Source organism: Petromyzon marinus, chromosome 63, assembly GCF_048934315.1.
Source record: "Petromyzon marinus isolate PM22_M1 ecotype Great Lakes invasive population chromosome 63, UKy_Petmar_22M1.pri1.0, whole genome shotgun sequence".
NCBI classification, from domain to species: domain Eukaryota; kingdom Metazoa; phylum Chordata; class Hyperoartia; order Petromyzontiformes; family Petromyzontidae; genus Petromyzon; species Petromyzon marinus.
In genome coordinates, this window is record NC_133729.1 from 8486238 (window position 1) to 8501687 (window position 15450).

Consider the following 15450-nt stretch of genomic DNA (forward strand, 5'->3'; position numbering starts at 1 on the left):
AGACTTTAACATTGAAACCTATGGGAGCCATTAACATTGTCTGGTGAGCGTTGATAATTGAGAAAACCACACAGCACGTCAGTGTGAGTACGTGAAGTGACTGCTACCTGGTACACCACCCACTGTGTGGGTACCTGGTACACCACCTACAGTGAGTCCCTGGTACACCATCCACAGTGTGGGTACGTGAAGTGACTGCTACCTGGTACACCACCCACAGTGTGGTTACGTGAAGTGACTCTGGTACCTGGTACACCACCCACAGTGTGAGTACGTGAAGTGACTGCTACCAGGTACACCACCCACTGCGTGGGTACCTGGTACACCACCCACAGTGTGAGTACCTGGTACACCACCCACAGTGTGGGAACGTGAAGTGACTCTGGTACCTGGTACACCACCCACAGTGTGATTACGTGAAGTGACTGCTACCTGGTACACCACCCACTGTGTGGGTACCTGGTACACCACCCACAGTGTGAGTACGTGAAGTGACTCTGGTACCTGGTACACCACCTACAGTGTGAGTACGTGAAGTGACTTTGCTACCTGGTACATCACTCACAGTGTGAGTACGTGAAGTGAGTAAGAAGGGCAGTCAACACAGCAGGGGGTAAGAAGGGCCGTGAACACAGTGACGTCACCTCCCGTCACTGTGTTGACGCGAGGTGACGTCACTGTGTTGACGAGAGGTGACGTCAGCCCCTCGGCGCGGGTTCCCCGAAACGGAGCGCGCGGCGCAGCGTCTGTGAGTGTCCGAGCCTCGTCAGGTCCAGAGACTCAGGGACTCACAGAGACTCACAGAGACTCACAGGAACTCACAGAGACTCACAGGGACTCAGAGACTCTGAGACTCACAGGGACTCACAGAGACTCACAGGGACTCACAGGGGACTCACAGAGACTCACAGGGACTCACAGGGACTCACAGAGACTCACAGGGACTCACAGAGACTCACAGGGACTCACAGAGACTCACAGGGACTCACAGGGACTCACAGAGACTCACAGGGACTCAGAGACTCACAGGGACTCACAGAGACTCACAGGGACTCACAGAGACTCACAGGGACTCACAGAGACTCACAGGGACTCACAGAGAATAAGAGACTCACAGGGACTCACAGAGACTCACAGGGACTCACAGAGACTCACAGACTCGGCAGGACCAGAGACTCGGCAGGACCAGAGCGGTGAAGTATGGACGCCGCGTGCGGGGCGACAGCGTCCACGCACAGTAAGTACATTGTACACTGTAGTTGTGTACTGTAGTTGTGTACTGTAGTTGTGTGCTGTCGTTGTAGACTGTAGTTGTGTACTGTAGTTGTACACTGTAGTTGTATACTGTAGTTGTGTACTGGAGTTGTGTGCTGTCGTTGTATACTGTAGTTGTGTACTGTAGTTGTACACTGTAGTTGTGTACTGTAGTTGTGTACTGTAGTTGTACGCTGTAGTTGTACACTGTAGTTGTGTACTGTAGTTGTGTACTGTAGTTGCACACTGTAGTTGTATGCTGTAGTTGTATACTGTTGTTGTACACTGTAGTTGTGTACTGTAGTTGTGTACTGTAGTTGTGTACTGTAGTTGTACACTGTAGTTGTGTACTGTAGTTGTAGACTGTAGTTGTAGACTGTAGTTGTGTACTGTAGTTGTGTACTGTAGTTGTACACTGTAGTTGTGTACTGTAGTTGTAGACTGTAGTTGTGTACTGTAGTTGTAGACTGTAGTTGTAGACTGTAGTTGTGCACTGTAGTTGTAGACTGTAGTTGTGTACTGTAGTTGTGTACTGTAGTTGTGTACTGTAGTTGTAGACTGTAGTTGTGTACTGTAGTTGTATTCGTGTCGTGTTGTTGTTGCTGCTGCTGCTAAATTTTTACCTGAAACTTTCGTGACTGCAGGAATTAATATTCTTGGTTCTTTCCGTAAAGTCACGGAGATATAATTTTTATTTATTTTAAATCATATTTTTTTCTATTTATTTTCAATTCAATTTGATTATTTTTATTTTCTATCCACGTGACTTTACCGAACGAACCAAGAATATGAGTTTCTGCTGCTGTTAAAAGACTCTCACCCTCTCGTTTCGATGGGTGAAATCCACAACATTAACCAGCGGGCTTCCGCTTAAGTTAGAACCGTTCACTCTCACAAGGCGGTGGTGGGGGGGGCGTAGATGTGGGAGCCGTAGTACGGTACAACAGTTCATCTTGCGCCAAAGGGCGGTCCTGGGGGTCCTGTTTAGAGCCAAAGGGGTCTTGTTTAGTGCCAAAGGGGGTCTTGTTTAGAGCCAAAGGGGGTCTTGTTTAGTGCCAAAGGGGGTCTTGTTTAGCGCCAAAGGGGGTTCTGTTTAGTGCCAAAGGGGGTCCTGTTTAGTGCCAAAGGGGGTCTTGTTTAGTGCCAAAGGGGGTCTTGTTTAGTGCCAAAGGGGGTCTTGTTTAGTGCCAAAGGGGGTCTTGTTTAGTGCCAAAGGGGGTCTTGTTTAGTGCCAAAGGGGGTCTTGTTTAGTGCCAAAGGGGGTCTTGTTTAGTGCCAAAGGGGGTCTTGTTTAGAGCCAAAGGGGGTCCTGTTTAGAGCCAAAGGGGGTCTTGTTTAGAGCCAAAGGGGGTCTTGTTTAGTGCCAAAGGGGGTCCTGTTTAGTGCCAAAGGGGGTCTTGTTTAGTGCCAAAGGGGGTCTTGTTTAGTGCCAAAGGGGGTCTTGTTTAGAGCCAAAGGGGGTCTTGTTTAGCGCCAAAGGGGGTCTTGTTTAGTGCCAAAGGGGGTCTTGTTTAGTGCCAAAGGGGGTCTTGTTTAGAGCCAAAGGGGGTCTTGTTTAGTGCCAAAGGGGGTCTTGTTTAGAGCCAAAGGGGGTCCTGTTTAGTGCCAAAGGGGGTCTTGTTTAGTGCCAAAGGGGGTCTTGTTTAGAGCCAAAGGGGGTCTTGTTTAGTGCCAAAGGGGGTCTTGTTTAGTGCCAAAGGGGGTCTTGTTTAGTGCCAAAGGGGGTCTTGTTTAGTGCCAAAGGGGGTCTTGTTTAGTGCCAAAGGGGGTCCTGTTTAGAGCCAAAGGGGGTCTTGTTTAGAGCCAAAGGGGGTCTTGTTTAGTGCCAAAGGGGGTCTTGTTTAGAGCCAAAGGGGGTCTTGTTTAGTGCCAAAGGGGGTCTTGTTTAGAGCCAAAGGGGGTCTTGTTTAGTGCCAAAGGGGGTCGTGTTTAGAGCCAAAGGGGGTCTTGTTTAGTGCCAAAGGGGGTCTTGTTTAGTGCCAAAGGGGGTCTTGTTTAGTGCTAAAGGGGGTCTTGTTTAGAGCCAAAGGGGGTCCTGTTTAGTGCCAAAGGGGGTCTTGTTTAGAGCCAAAGGGGGTCTTGTTTAGTGCCAAAGGGGGTCTTGTTTAGAGCCAAAGGGGGTCTTGTTTAGAGCCAAATGGGGTCTTGTTTAGTGCCAAAGGGGGTCCTGTTTAGTGCCAAAGGGGGTCTTGTTTAGAGCCAAAGGTGGTCTTGTTTAGTGCCAAAGGGGGTCTTGTTTAGAGCCAAAGGGGGTCTTGTTTAGAGCCAAAGGGGGTCTTGTTTAGAGCCAAAGGGGGTCTTGTTTAGTGCCAAAGGGGGTCTTGTTTAGCGCCAAAGGGGGTCTTGTTTAGAGCCAAAGGGGGTCTTGTTTAGTGCCAAAGGGGGTCTTGTTTAGAGCCAAAGGGGGTCTTGTTTAGTGCCAAAGGGGGTCTTGTTTAGAGCCAAAGGGGGTCTTGTTTAGTGCCAAAGGGGGTCGTGTTTAGAGCCAAAGGGGATCTTGTTTAGTGCCAAAGGGGGTCCTGTTTAGTGCCAAAGGGGGTCCTGTTTAGTGCCAAAGGGGGTCTTGTTTAGTGCCAAAGGGGGTCTTGTTTAGAGCCAAATGGGGTCTTGTTTAGAGCCAAAGGGGGTCTTGTTTAAAGCCAAAGGGGGTCTTGTTTAGAGCCAAAGGGGGTCTTGTTTAGAGCCAAAGGGGGTCTTGTTTAGTGCCAAAGGGGGTCTTGTTTAGAGCCAAATGGGGTCTTGTTTAGAGCCAAAGGGGGTCTTGTTTAGTGCCAAAGGGGGTCTTGTTTAGTGCCAAAGGGGGTCTTGTTTAGAGCCAAAGGGGGTCTTGTTTAGAGCCAAAGGGGGTCTTGTTTAGAGCCAAAGGGGGTCTTGTTTAGTTCCATAGGGGGTCTTGTTTAGCGCCAAAGGGGGTCTTGTTTAGTGCCAAAGGGGGTCTTGTTTAGAGCCAAAGGGGGTCTTTTTTAGTGCCAAAGGGGGTCCTGTTTAGAGCCAAAGGGGGTCCTGTTTAGTGCCAAAGGGGGTCTTGTTTAGAGCCAAAGGGGGTCCTGTTTAGTGCTAAAGGGGGTCTTGTTTAGAGCCAAAGGGGGTCTTGTTTAGTGCTAAAGGGGGTCTTGTTTAGAGCCAAAGGGGGTCTTGTTTAGAGCCAAAGGGGGTCTTGTTTAGAGCCAAAGGGGGTCTTGTTTAGAGCCAAAGGGGGTCTTGTTTAGTGCCATAGGGGGTCTTGTTTAGAGCCAAAGGGGGTCTTGTTTAGAGCCAAAGGGGGTCTTGTTTAGAGCCAAAGGGGGTCTTGTTTAGAGCCAAAGGGGGTCTTGTTTAGTGCCATAGGGGGTCTTGTTTAGAGCCAAAGGGGGTCTTGTTTAGTGCCAAAGGGGGTCTTGTTTAGTGCCAAAGGGGGTCTTGTTTAGAGCCAAAGGGGGTCCTGTTTAGAGCCAAAGGGGGTCTTGTTTAGAGCCAAAGGGGGTCTTGTTTAGTGCCATAGGGGGTCTTGTTTAGCACCAAAGGGGGTCTTGTTTAGTGCCAAAGGGGGTCTTGTTTAGAGCCAAAGGGGGTCTTTTTTAGTGCCAAAGGGGGTCCTGTTTAGAGCCAAAGGGGGTCCTGTTTAGTGCCAAAGGGGGTCTTGTTTAGAGCCAAAGGGGGTCCTGCTGAGTGACCCTAACTTGGCGATTGCTTTAAACTTTTGTCAAGAGTCCAGAACCTTTAATTGTATCGTGGGGACCTTTTCTTGCCAGTATCAAAATACAAGAATTGGGTTTACCCTTTTCTGGCAATCAAACAGGAGGTGTTAAGATATTACAACACCACAACCGAAACATTTTGCATGGAATCATGGCCCTATTTACCACGCGGTACTTGTGGTGAACATGCAAACAAAAAATATCCGTCTGGAAGTCTATGATGCATTGTCTTTGGAACTGATTGGTCCACACCAGAGACAGCTTTCTTTAGAGCCTAGTCTCAAACGGTGTTTATTGCCAGAAAGGGTAAAACCCATTCTTATATTTTGATACTGGCAAGAAAGTTCCCATGATGTAGCTTCTTACCCCGAGCTCTCAATGTCCTCATAGTGGCATTGTCTTTGTGCTGTTCGCATTTTGGCATCTTCTGGTCTAACATTTCTTGCTGTGGTTTTCACACCTGATGATGATTGCTTGTGTTGCAATCAAAACGTCGTGAGAATTTTAGTGTTTTATGTTTATTATTTATTATTTCCCTTCTACGTGACTTTACCGAAAGAACCAAGAATATATGAATCCCTGCAGTCACGAAAGCTTTAAATCGAAATTTGATTCCATTTGTTTGTTATTGTGCTCACATCTTTTTGACTTAGAAGGGGAGAGTTGTGGGGAGGAGGAGTGGGTGCTGCTCAGCCGCCGCCATCCCGGAGGGATCCTTGAAAGTCTTTCCTTAAACGTGAAAAGGCCCCGGCGTTTGTTGCCAGCCGCGTGCCAGTCGCTGCGGGGATGGTGGGGCTGAGTGGTGTACAAAGTCGAAAATCACCGCCGGACGTTTCGCACGTCCAGTTTATTGGGCCAATTGCTGGCGTGGCTAGGAGACGTTATCTCCCTCGTCTGGTACGCAGGAGGTGGTGGGTACGACCCTGACGGAGTTTGCGTCTCTCTCTCTCCCCCTCCGTGGTGGTGGGGTGGTTTTTTTTCTCCGGGTACTCCGGTTTTTCCCACGTGGTGATCATGAGACACTTTCGTTGAGCTATCATTTGTGTGGCCAGGTCACTTTTGAAACCGAGTTACATACATACCTGTCAACCCCTTGTCAGTGCCCGACCTTATTACAGACTAATTCAGACCTTATTGGTCACCCCGTGCCCCCTTATACATCTCAACGTGCATCCTCCAAAGTCCCATCACAAGGGAGAAACACAAACATTTAAATATTTTGCCCGTATTGAAACGGCTCTACGCCGTATGGACCTGAAAACTCAATTTCCCTGTACAAGATTATGGGGTGAACCGTATGGGTTGGCAGGTACGTACATAGCTTTTAAAATAAAAACTTGGAGTGATGGTCGTGTGGGCCAGTGGTTGGAGGGCACCGTGGTTGGCACAACAATGCCGCCTCTTCTTCTGGCCTCATGGCTTCCATCTCGCGGGAAAAAAACAAACGAACGAGCAAACACACCGTGAACTTTTGAGTGTCGTGCCGACGTGCTGTGAGCCGCATCCCGTGTCCACTCGGACTCCTGTGAGGTTATCAATCGCAGGGGCAAGAGAGTCGATGATGCACTCCATTGTTTGGTTACCGTCTACGGAGGCACATCGTGGACCACAATGCAATAACGTGCGCGTGTACGCACGTTGAACTTCCTTCGCACCGTACGTAGCCAGCCGTGCTAATCGGCGGTGCGGGAACGGTGAGACGTGCCCCGGTTTGTCCGATGTCTCAACTTTTACTTCGCGTCTTACAGAGCGCGGGGGGATGGCGATCCCCGCCGCTACCCCCAACGCGACATCCCTCCCGGCTTCGGGCGAGGGGCCTCCGCGTCTCCCAGCCCTCGTCTGCTGGCGGCTGGACGAGGCCTCGCCATCGGTGGCGCGCGCCACGCCGCTCTTCGGGGTCTCCGCGGGCGGAGGCCGCGTGGCGGCGGCGGCGGCGTGCGGCGGCGATCAGCGCTTGATCGTCCTCGCGGAGGACGGAACGGCGCTGGAGTGCGGCGTGAGCGGAGACGGCTTTCAAGGTGAGGGGGGGGGGGGCGACGCGCACGCTGAAGACAAAGATCCCCCGTGTAGCCTTTAACAGACCGTCAGGGCAAGCGCTGTTAGCGAGCACCCACGAAGGCCGGCAACGACACACGAGGGGGTGGGTCGCCGGCACCACGCGCGGCCGCCTTTGTCTCCCCAGTGGCGATGTTTACGCATCGCACCCAGGTACTCATTTGAGGCCGAGTCGACCTAGGGGGAGGCCCAGGAGCGGTTGAGATAATCGTCACCGGTGTTGGCAGAGAGCGGGAATCGAGCTCGGGGTCGCCGGGTTCGTAGCGCTAACCGCTACTCCACCGCTCCCCACGCTCACACGCACGCACACACATACACACACGGACGTACGGCCCCCCTCCCCGGCACCCCCCCCACCGGCAGCGGCGACCGGGGGGGAGGCCTTGCCGACCGCGAGGCCGCGGGGCGGCGCCGGCAATCGCCGGTCGCCGGGCGGTGCCGGTCGCCAGCCGTCCTGACGATCTCGAACGAGGGTAAAACTTGGCTCGCCGCGCTCGCCGCTCGTCTTCGAGGTTCGCGGCTCGTCGCCGGCGCTGCGTCGTGCCGCGTTGTTTTTAATCGTCGCCGACATTGTTTGACTCGACTGGAAGAATTTAGAAGGGGGTGCTGAGTTGTTGAGCATGGGGGGGGGGCGTTGTGGGGGCAGTGCTGAGCCCCCTCCGGCACTGGATCATCTGTACGGCTTCCCCCGCGAGATCCTCCTGCACGCTCTGTTCTCTAACAGAATCAGAATCGTGATCTTTATTTATCCTCCAGGAATCCGATGAGCAATGAAGCTCTTTTTCACAGATGTCCAGTAGGAGATTAGCACCGCGGAGCGAGCGTTCCATTACGGAGTCTTCGTCTATAAGAGGTTTTTGTTTGGGTTAGATTGCGTAAATATGAATGTTGTTTCGTTAAACCCTCCACCACCCGACACAATTAGTAAGCTTTGTCACGTAAATAGAACGTGCCAATTCTTTGTCTTCGTCCGATCGCGTGACGTGCCGCCGATGAGACGGTCGGGGGTGGGCGAACGGAGGTGCTGATGTACAGGGGAGCGAACGCTTCCTCTGAGAATCAACATTCGTCTCCTCTTCGCGAAGGGGGGCGGGGGGGGGCAGGCGGCTGTGCGCTTTATCGCGATCCGCGGTGCGCAAACCGGCGCCTCGCCCGTTACGCTGAAGCGGCCGTTCCCATTTCTCACGCGACACGGTCCCCCGCCCACCTCTGCCCGCCCTCCACCTCGTCCCACCTTCCGCCGCTGCGTGTGCAGCTGTGCCCGCGGAGCGGCTGACGCAGGTGAGCTGCGGGGAGCATCACGCGGTGGCGCTCACTGGCGACGGGCAGCTGATCACGTGGGGCGGCAGGGACGCGCCCAGGTGAGTGGCACCGGGGGGCGCCGTGAGCTGGGTCGGCCCGAGCTCGGCGGTCAGTCGCTGCGGTGGCTCGGAGATGTTGACTACCTCGCCTGGTATGCAGGAGGTCGTGGGCTCGATCCCGACCCTGACGCCTGCTGCTGTATATTTGGAGTTTGCATGTCTCTCTCATCATCATCACAGTGGCTAGGAGATGTTAACTACCTCGCTTGGTATGCAGGAGGTCGTGGGCTCGATCCCGACCCTGACGCCTGCTGTATATTTGGAGTTTGCATGTCTCTCTCTCTCTCCCCGTTGTGGTCGTGGGTTTTTCCCTTCGCCTTTAAAATAAAAATCACGCATTTGGCTGCTGTAAATTCCCACGTGATGATGATGAGCCACTTCATTGAGCTATCATTTGTGATCGCCAGGTCGCCTCTGAAAAATATCTACATAGCTCGGTGGGGCCTTACCTGGTAAAACAAAAATAGTTTAGTTTTAGTTCGATTGCTATGACCATAATGACTTCCCACCACCAGACACTGACTGTTTCCACTCGTCCATTCTGCGTTCACCCACCACACTGCAAGTCACAACAACAACACTCGCTCACCCACTCGCTCACCACAATTCCCTGTCCCATCGTTGTCTCTTTCCCCCCAAGCTCCCACAGCACTAATAATTCATTCAGGAAACAGAATATCACTCGCCACTCATGTAAGCCGTGGTCCGGGAATCGAACTCAGGCCAGCGGGTCGATAGCGCGGTATGCTAATCACCGTGCCACCAGTCCCCCAAACTCCGGTGTGTTTGAAGAAATTGACCTATTAAATATCAAATCGCTTTTAAATTATCTAGGGACACATGAGAAAGCTGCTCACACCGAGTTATGAATGCTCTGATACGTGTGGCATCGTTGTTGTGCTGTTCGCTTTGTGGCGTTCTCTGGTCTGACACTGGTAGTGAGACTAGGCCATAAAGATGGCTATCTCCGGTGCAGGCCAATCAGTTTCAAAGACAATGCATAGATTAATGAATTATCAGAATACCACATTTGGTTAATGCAGACTTGATTCCTTGAAGAAGGATTCTATTTGGTTTTTGAACATCTTAACACACCACCTGTTATATTGCCAGAAAGGCTAAAACCTATTCTTATTTTTCATATCGCCAATAATTATTCAAGCATGAAATCAGCGATGAAAGTGTTACGTTTCGGACGCCAGTTTGCGATTTTTTTTTTGGTGCCGACATCTCTTTCCGCAGAGCGACCGTGGATTCGCAACTGGCGCCCAAGCAGTGGAGAAAAAAATCGGGGAAGAAAAATAAAAGGAAGCCGGCGGTGGCGCAGACGACGGCGGCGGTGGCAGGAGACGCCCGGAGTGTCTCCGCTCCCAGGCCAGTGCTGGTCCACTCGAGGCCGGAGGTTCTCATCCCGTGGGGGGGGCCGCGGAGGGCAGCGGCATTGTTTCGAGCGAAAATTTGCGACCGAGTTATTCGTCAGCGGAGTGTTTTTAATTTGCGTGTTTGCACGTTTGAACTTCTTTCGCGCCGTACGTAGCCAACCACGATAATCGTAGGTGTGTCTCTAGCGATGCAACAGTCCGTCTCAGCTCGCGCGTACGAGCTGATTTCATTGCGTGTTCTATTCCTTGGCTACGTAGGGTGCGCAAGAAATTCAACATACATGCAGAGATGGCGACAGCTTGCGTAGGCCATCATCTGTCGCACCGTACGTAGCCAACCGTGCTAATTGGGGGTGCGTAGGAAGGGCAACAAACTACAGTAAAACCTTGGATTGCGAGCATAATTCGTTCCGGAAACGTGTTTGTAATCCAAAGCACTCGTATATCAAAGCACAACGTATATCAGTTGTGATCACGTGACGCTCGGCAGACAAAGCGTACACGTACACTACTCGTATTGCAAGACCCTCGCTCGTTTATCAAATTAATATTTATTCACAATTTTTGCTCGTCTTGCAAAACACTCGCAGACCAAGTTACTCGCATTCCAAGTTTTTACTGTATAGGTTTCTGTGAGTCTATGGGTCTTTATGCGAGTCTGTGTCTGTACGTATGTTGAACTTCTTTCGCAGCGTACGTAGCCAACCGTGCGAATCGGAGGTGCGGGGGGAAGGACAACAACCTAAACACAAACATCAGTTCTAAAGAAATGAGCTTTCAATCTGGATGATGATTTAAGTGTGCATAGCTCCGAGTGGCTTCCTAATAACGGAAGGAAGAGCGTTGCAGACGACCGCAGAAGCGCGTTTTTTCCCCTCCACATTTACAATCAACGTCACGCGTTTAGAGCATTTGGTTGCTGCTGTAAATTTCCACGTGATGATGAGAGGCACTTCGTTGAGCTATCATTTGTGACGGCCAGGTCACTTATGAAAAATAACTATACAGCTCAGTGGGGCCTTACCTAGTAAAATAAAAATAGTTCGGTTTTAGTTTATTCAAATGATCGCGCCAAAATCAAATGTATTCAATAAAACTGTGGTTAATTTTAAGCAAAGTAAACTTGGCGGTGATGGGCGCGTGCACTTCACAGGCCGGTGAACATCGTGGTGGACGCATTCCGGAGGGTGACGCTGGTGCAGGTCTCGTGCGGAGCCCACCACACCCTCGCTCTCTCCAGCGGTATGCCACCGTTCAACCCTCGCATCTACCTCGATCTCCCCCCCCACCACCATGTATAGCAGCTGTAAAAATATATAAGTAAACAAATACGCACACTTTGTGATGCACCGCACAGTTTTATTTATTTTTTACGTCCAGAGGCGCAGGAAGCCACAGAGTATAACGCGGCCAGATCCGCACCTCCGATGAGCACGGTTGGTTACGTACGCTGCAAAAGAAGTTCACTACCCATAGACTAACACTACCCATAGACTCAACACTACCCATAGACTAACACTACCCATAGACTCAACACTACCCATAGACTCAACACTACCCATAGACTAACACTACCCATAGACTCAACACTACCCATAGACTAACACTACCCATAGACTAACACTACCCATAGACTAACACTACCCATAGACTAACACTACCCATAGACTCAACACTGCCCATAGGCTAACACTACCCATAGACCAACACTACCGATAGACCAACACTACCCATAGACTAACACTACCCATAGACTAACACTGCCCATAGACTAACACTGCCCATTGACTAACACTGCCCATAGACCAACACTGCCCATAGACCAACACTACCCATAGACTAACACTACCCATAGACTCAACACTACCCATAGACTCAACACTACCCATAGACTAACACTACCCATAGACTAACACTACCCATAGACTAACACTACCCATAGACTCAACACTACCCATAGACTAACACTACCCATAGACTAACACTACCCATAGACTAACACTACCCATAGACTCAACACTACCCATAGACTAACACTACCCATAGACTAACACTGCCCATACACTAACACTATCCATAGACTAACACTACCCATAGACTAACACTACCCATAGACTAACACTACCCATAGACTAACACTACCCATAGACTCAACACTACACCCATAGACTCAACACTACTCATAGACTCAACACTACCCATAGACTAACACTGCCCATAGACTAACACTACCCATAGACTAACTCTACCTATAGACTCAACACTGCACCTCCGATTAACTTACGTACGTACTACCCATAAGAGGTTTTTGGCTTAGATGGCGTAAATATAAATGTGTCGTTAAACCCGCCACCACCCAACGCAGCCAATTAGTAAGGTTCATCAAGCAAAACGTGCCAATTCGTTACTAGGTTTGGTGGTGCAGTGCGGTGGCATCTTGTACGCACGTTGAACCGTACGTAGCCAACCGTGCTAATCGGAGGTGCGGGCGAAGGGCAACAAAGTAAATGCAACAACAACAAGCAGCAGTTCTAAAGAAATTCGATTTCAATGTAGATGATTTAAAAGTGCGCGGTGGTTTCTTAACATTGGAAGGAAGAGCATTCCAGACGGCCGCGTGGCGCGGCTGCGCGGGCGGTGCCGGCGTGGCGGTGACGCCCTCCCGCTTGGTGTTTGTCAGCGAGCGAGGTGTTTGCGTGGGGGACGAACGACCGCGGGCAGCTGGGCCTGGGCGACAAAGTCCCGCGGAGCGATCCGCTGCACGTGGTGGCCCTGTGCGGGATTCCCCTGAGGGCCCTGGCGGCCGGCGCCGCGCACAGCCTGGCCTTGACGCTCACCGGCGGCGTCTTCGTCTGGGGCGCCAACGCTCACGGCCAGCTGGGCCTCGACCATCTGCAAGGTTCCCCGCTCAACGTTTTTGTTTCCCTCTTTGAATTTCTCTTCATCCGACTGCGACGGCTGCGTGGGGTTTTGTTGGCTTCTTTTTACTTATTATTTTCCAAATAGTTTCTTACTTTTTCATTCTGTTTTCCTTCCTTATTTCGTCTTTTTTCTTATTTTCTTCTTCCTTTTCCCTTATTTTTTCTTCTATTTTCCTTATTATCTTTTCCTTTTCCTATTTTTTCTTTTTTTTCCTCTTCTTCCTACTCCCCCCCCCTCCCCCCCCCCCCCCCCGTTGCGCTCCGTCGAGTTTCAAGTAAAATCCGTTTAACCGAGTGAGGACTCGCCAATTGACCGGCTCGTGTTTTCGGGATAGCGTCCCGAACGTTGTTTGCGTTGTTTGGCACGGATTCGGTGCCCAGGAGAAGCTCCCCCACCCCACCCCACCCCCGTGCAGCCTGGAGAGGAACGTCAGGACGGAAGTTTTATCTCGTTCCACGATTCTTTCCCGCTTCGTTAGAGAGAAATATGTAGTGATGTCATCAGCGTTGGTGTACACGGTGCTTTTTCTGGAATATTTTGCTGTTTTTTTTTCCCGGATTTTCTGTTTGCACAGTCACACATAGTCACTTTAAGATGTTGTCTTGTTCGTGTTTTTTGTTTGTTGCGGTTGCACCCGATTCAAGAGCTGAATGGCTCACAGGGCTATACCAAATGAATGAAACTGAAAAAAACTGAAACCAGCATCGTTGTCAGCCATGGTCAGTCCGCTGCTGGATGAATCCTCCCCAAGCAGCCACCATCCTGCGCGAGGCTCCTGACGCAGCGAATCACCCAGCGCCACCACGTGAACTGATTCCGTCGCTCCGTCTGCACGCCGGACGTCCGCGTGGAAGCGTTACGTTCCTTGGCTGCCCCCTTACATCTTTATCTTTGACCGTCGTCGCCCCATCGTCCCTCCTGGCCGTGGCAGAGCATCGCGCGCTCTCGTAAACGTTTTGACGACTGACCTCTGTGCATTTTCCGTTCTACGTGTTTACAGAAACTGAACAATAACACATGTTACTTATTTATTTTAAACTAAACTCTTTTTATTTGACCAGGTAAGGCCCACTGAGCTGTATAGCTCGTTTTTTTCGGTAGCGACCTGGCCACAAATGATAGCCCAACGAAGTGGCTTATCGTCACGTGGAAATGTGTAGCAGCCAAATGCTGTAAACGCGTGGCGATGTCGATTCTAAATGTGGAGGGGAAAAAAAAAACGGAGGACCCGGAGAAAAATCCACGCGACCACGGGGAGAGAGAGAGAGAGAGAGACGCAAATTCCAAATATACAGCAGCAGGCGTCAGGGTCGGGATCGAACCCACGACCTCCTGCATAGCAGGCGAGAGAGTTAACGTCTCCTAGTCACCGTAGCACCCCATATATTTTGCCTCTTGGTGTAATCCCCAGCTCGCGTCCTCTCCCTCCGCTTCTTTGTATGCACGCTGAACGTCTTTCGCACCATACGTAGCCGACCGCGCTGATCGGGGGGTCGCGCGCCCTTCACATACCTCGCGGCTTTGCGAGCCGCGTTTCTGCGTCGTACCACCTGGGAGCACTCGCCGAATAAGCCTCTCCTACTTGAGGCCGCGGTGGGGAGGGGCGAGAAAAATCTGCTTGTTACCAAGGCTCGCAGTTCCAGTGGTGACGTAGCTCTCTGCCGGATTTCTTCCCCCACCCAGACGCCTGCGAGGTCGTGCGATTGGAGAGCCTGCGGGCCCGGCACGTTGTCCAACCGTCCTGCGGCGACCGCCACACCGCGCTGCTGACCAAGGTACCCCCGGGCGAGGGCGGCGAACGATTACCGGCCGTGAAAAACAAACGGATCAGCCAGTAGGCTTTCGCGACCGATGTTATCCACAATAGAGGGTTTGTTTGGGTGAGGTCGCTTAAATATACAAATGTGTCGTTAAACCCGCCACCACCCGGCACGGTCATATTGGTAAGATTTGTCACGTAAACCAAACGTGCCAATTCGTTACTAGTACAGCACCACCGGTGTGTTGGAGAGTAAACACACTACTTTTACAATTACCGCATTTTCCCGCATATAACCCGCGGGGTATACCACTTCATACAAACAAAACAAGACCCTGCGGGGTATATGGAGGTGCGGGGTATATGGAGGTGCGGGGTATATGGAGGTGCGGGGTATATGGAGGTGCGGGGTATATGGAGGTGCGGGGTATATGGAGGTGCGGGGTATATGGAGGTGCGGGGTATATGGAGGTGTGGGGTATATGGAGGTGCGGGGTATATGGAGGTGCGGGCTATCCCAAAAAATATTTTACACGTGTGACGTCATGACTGGTTAAAAAAATGTAATGGTAGGACTATTCACTATGCAACACTTACCTTTGACTAAAGCACTGCTGAATAAACCACTCACACTAAAATTGCACATGTTATCACGGTTTAAATGAATTGTTTGTACAATTAAATGACAATGTTTTAAGTGGGCGCACTGTTTACCGGCGACGGGAGAGCTGGGGGGAGAGAGAGGTGGGGGTTGGGGGGTGGGGCAGCTGGGGGGGGAGAGGTGGGGGGTTGGGGGGTGGGGCAGCTGGGGCGAGGCAATGGCGTCACCGTAGTGCCGCTATTATCTGCGCAGTGCGCAATCTACCAGTGCTAAAACTGTACTGACTCATCTACCAGTTATGTGTTACTTATTTATTGGATATTTACTTTTGTTACTTATTTACTGTTTTAAGTTCAGTCGTTTCCAGTTAGTTTGTGTTCTTTGTGCACGTTATGATTTTAATGTTAACAATTGATAGTGGAATGCATTGCAAATGTCA

At 51.0% G+C, this 15450-nt stretch overlaps 1 protein-coding gene across 1 annotated transcript in view; it reads left to right on the plus strand.

Annotated features, from left to right (window-relative positions):
- The first annotated feature begins 634 nt into the window (after positions 1 to 634).
- LOC116956022 (putative E3 ubiquitin-protein ligase HERC4) overlaps positions 635 to 15450 on the plus strand; it is a 44022-nt gene continuing 29206 nt past the window's right edge. Inside the window, exons 1-7 of the mRNA XM_076053964.1 lie at positions 635 to 1237; positions 6680 to 6949; positions 8242 to 8347; positions 9590 to 9721; positions 10883 to 10971; positions 12410 to 12628; positions 14335 to 14426. Of these exons, the coding sequence (XP_075910079.1) occupies positions 1201 to 1237; positions 6680 to 6949; positions 8242 to 8347; positions 9590 to 9721; positions 10883 to 10971; positions 12410 to 12628; positions 14335 to 14426 (945 nt within the window). The 5' untranslated portion in view covers positions 635 to 1200. The remainder of the gene's footprint in view (positions 1238 to 6679; positions 6950 to 8241; positions 8348 to 9589; positions 9722 to 10882; positions 10972 to 12409; positions 12629 to 14334; positions 14427 to 15450) is intronic.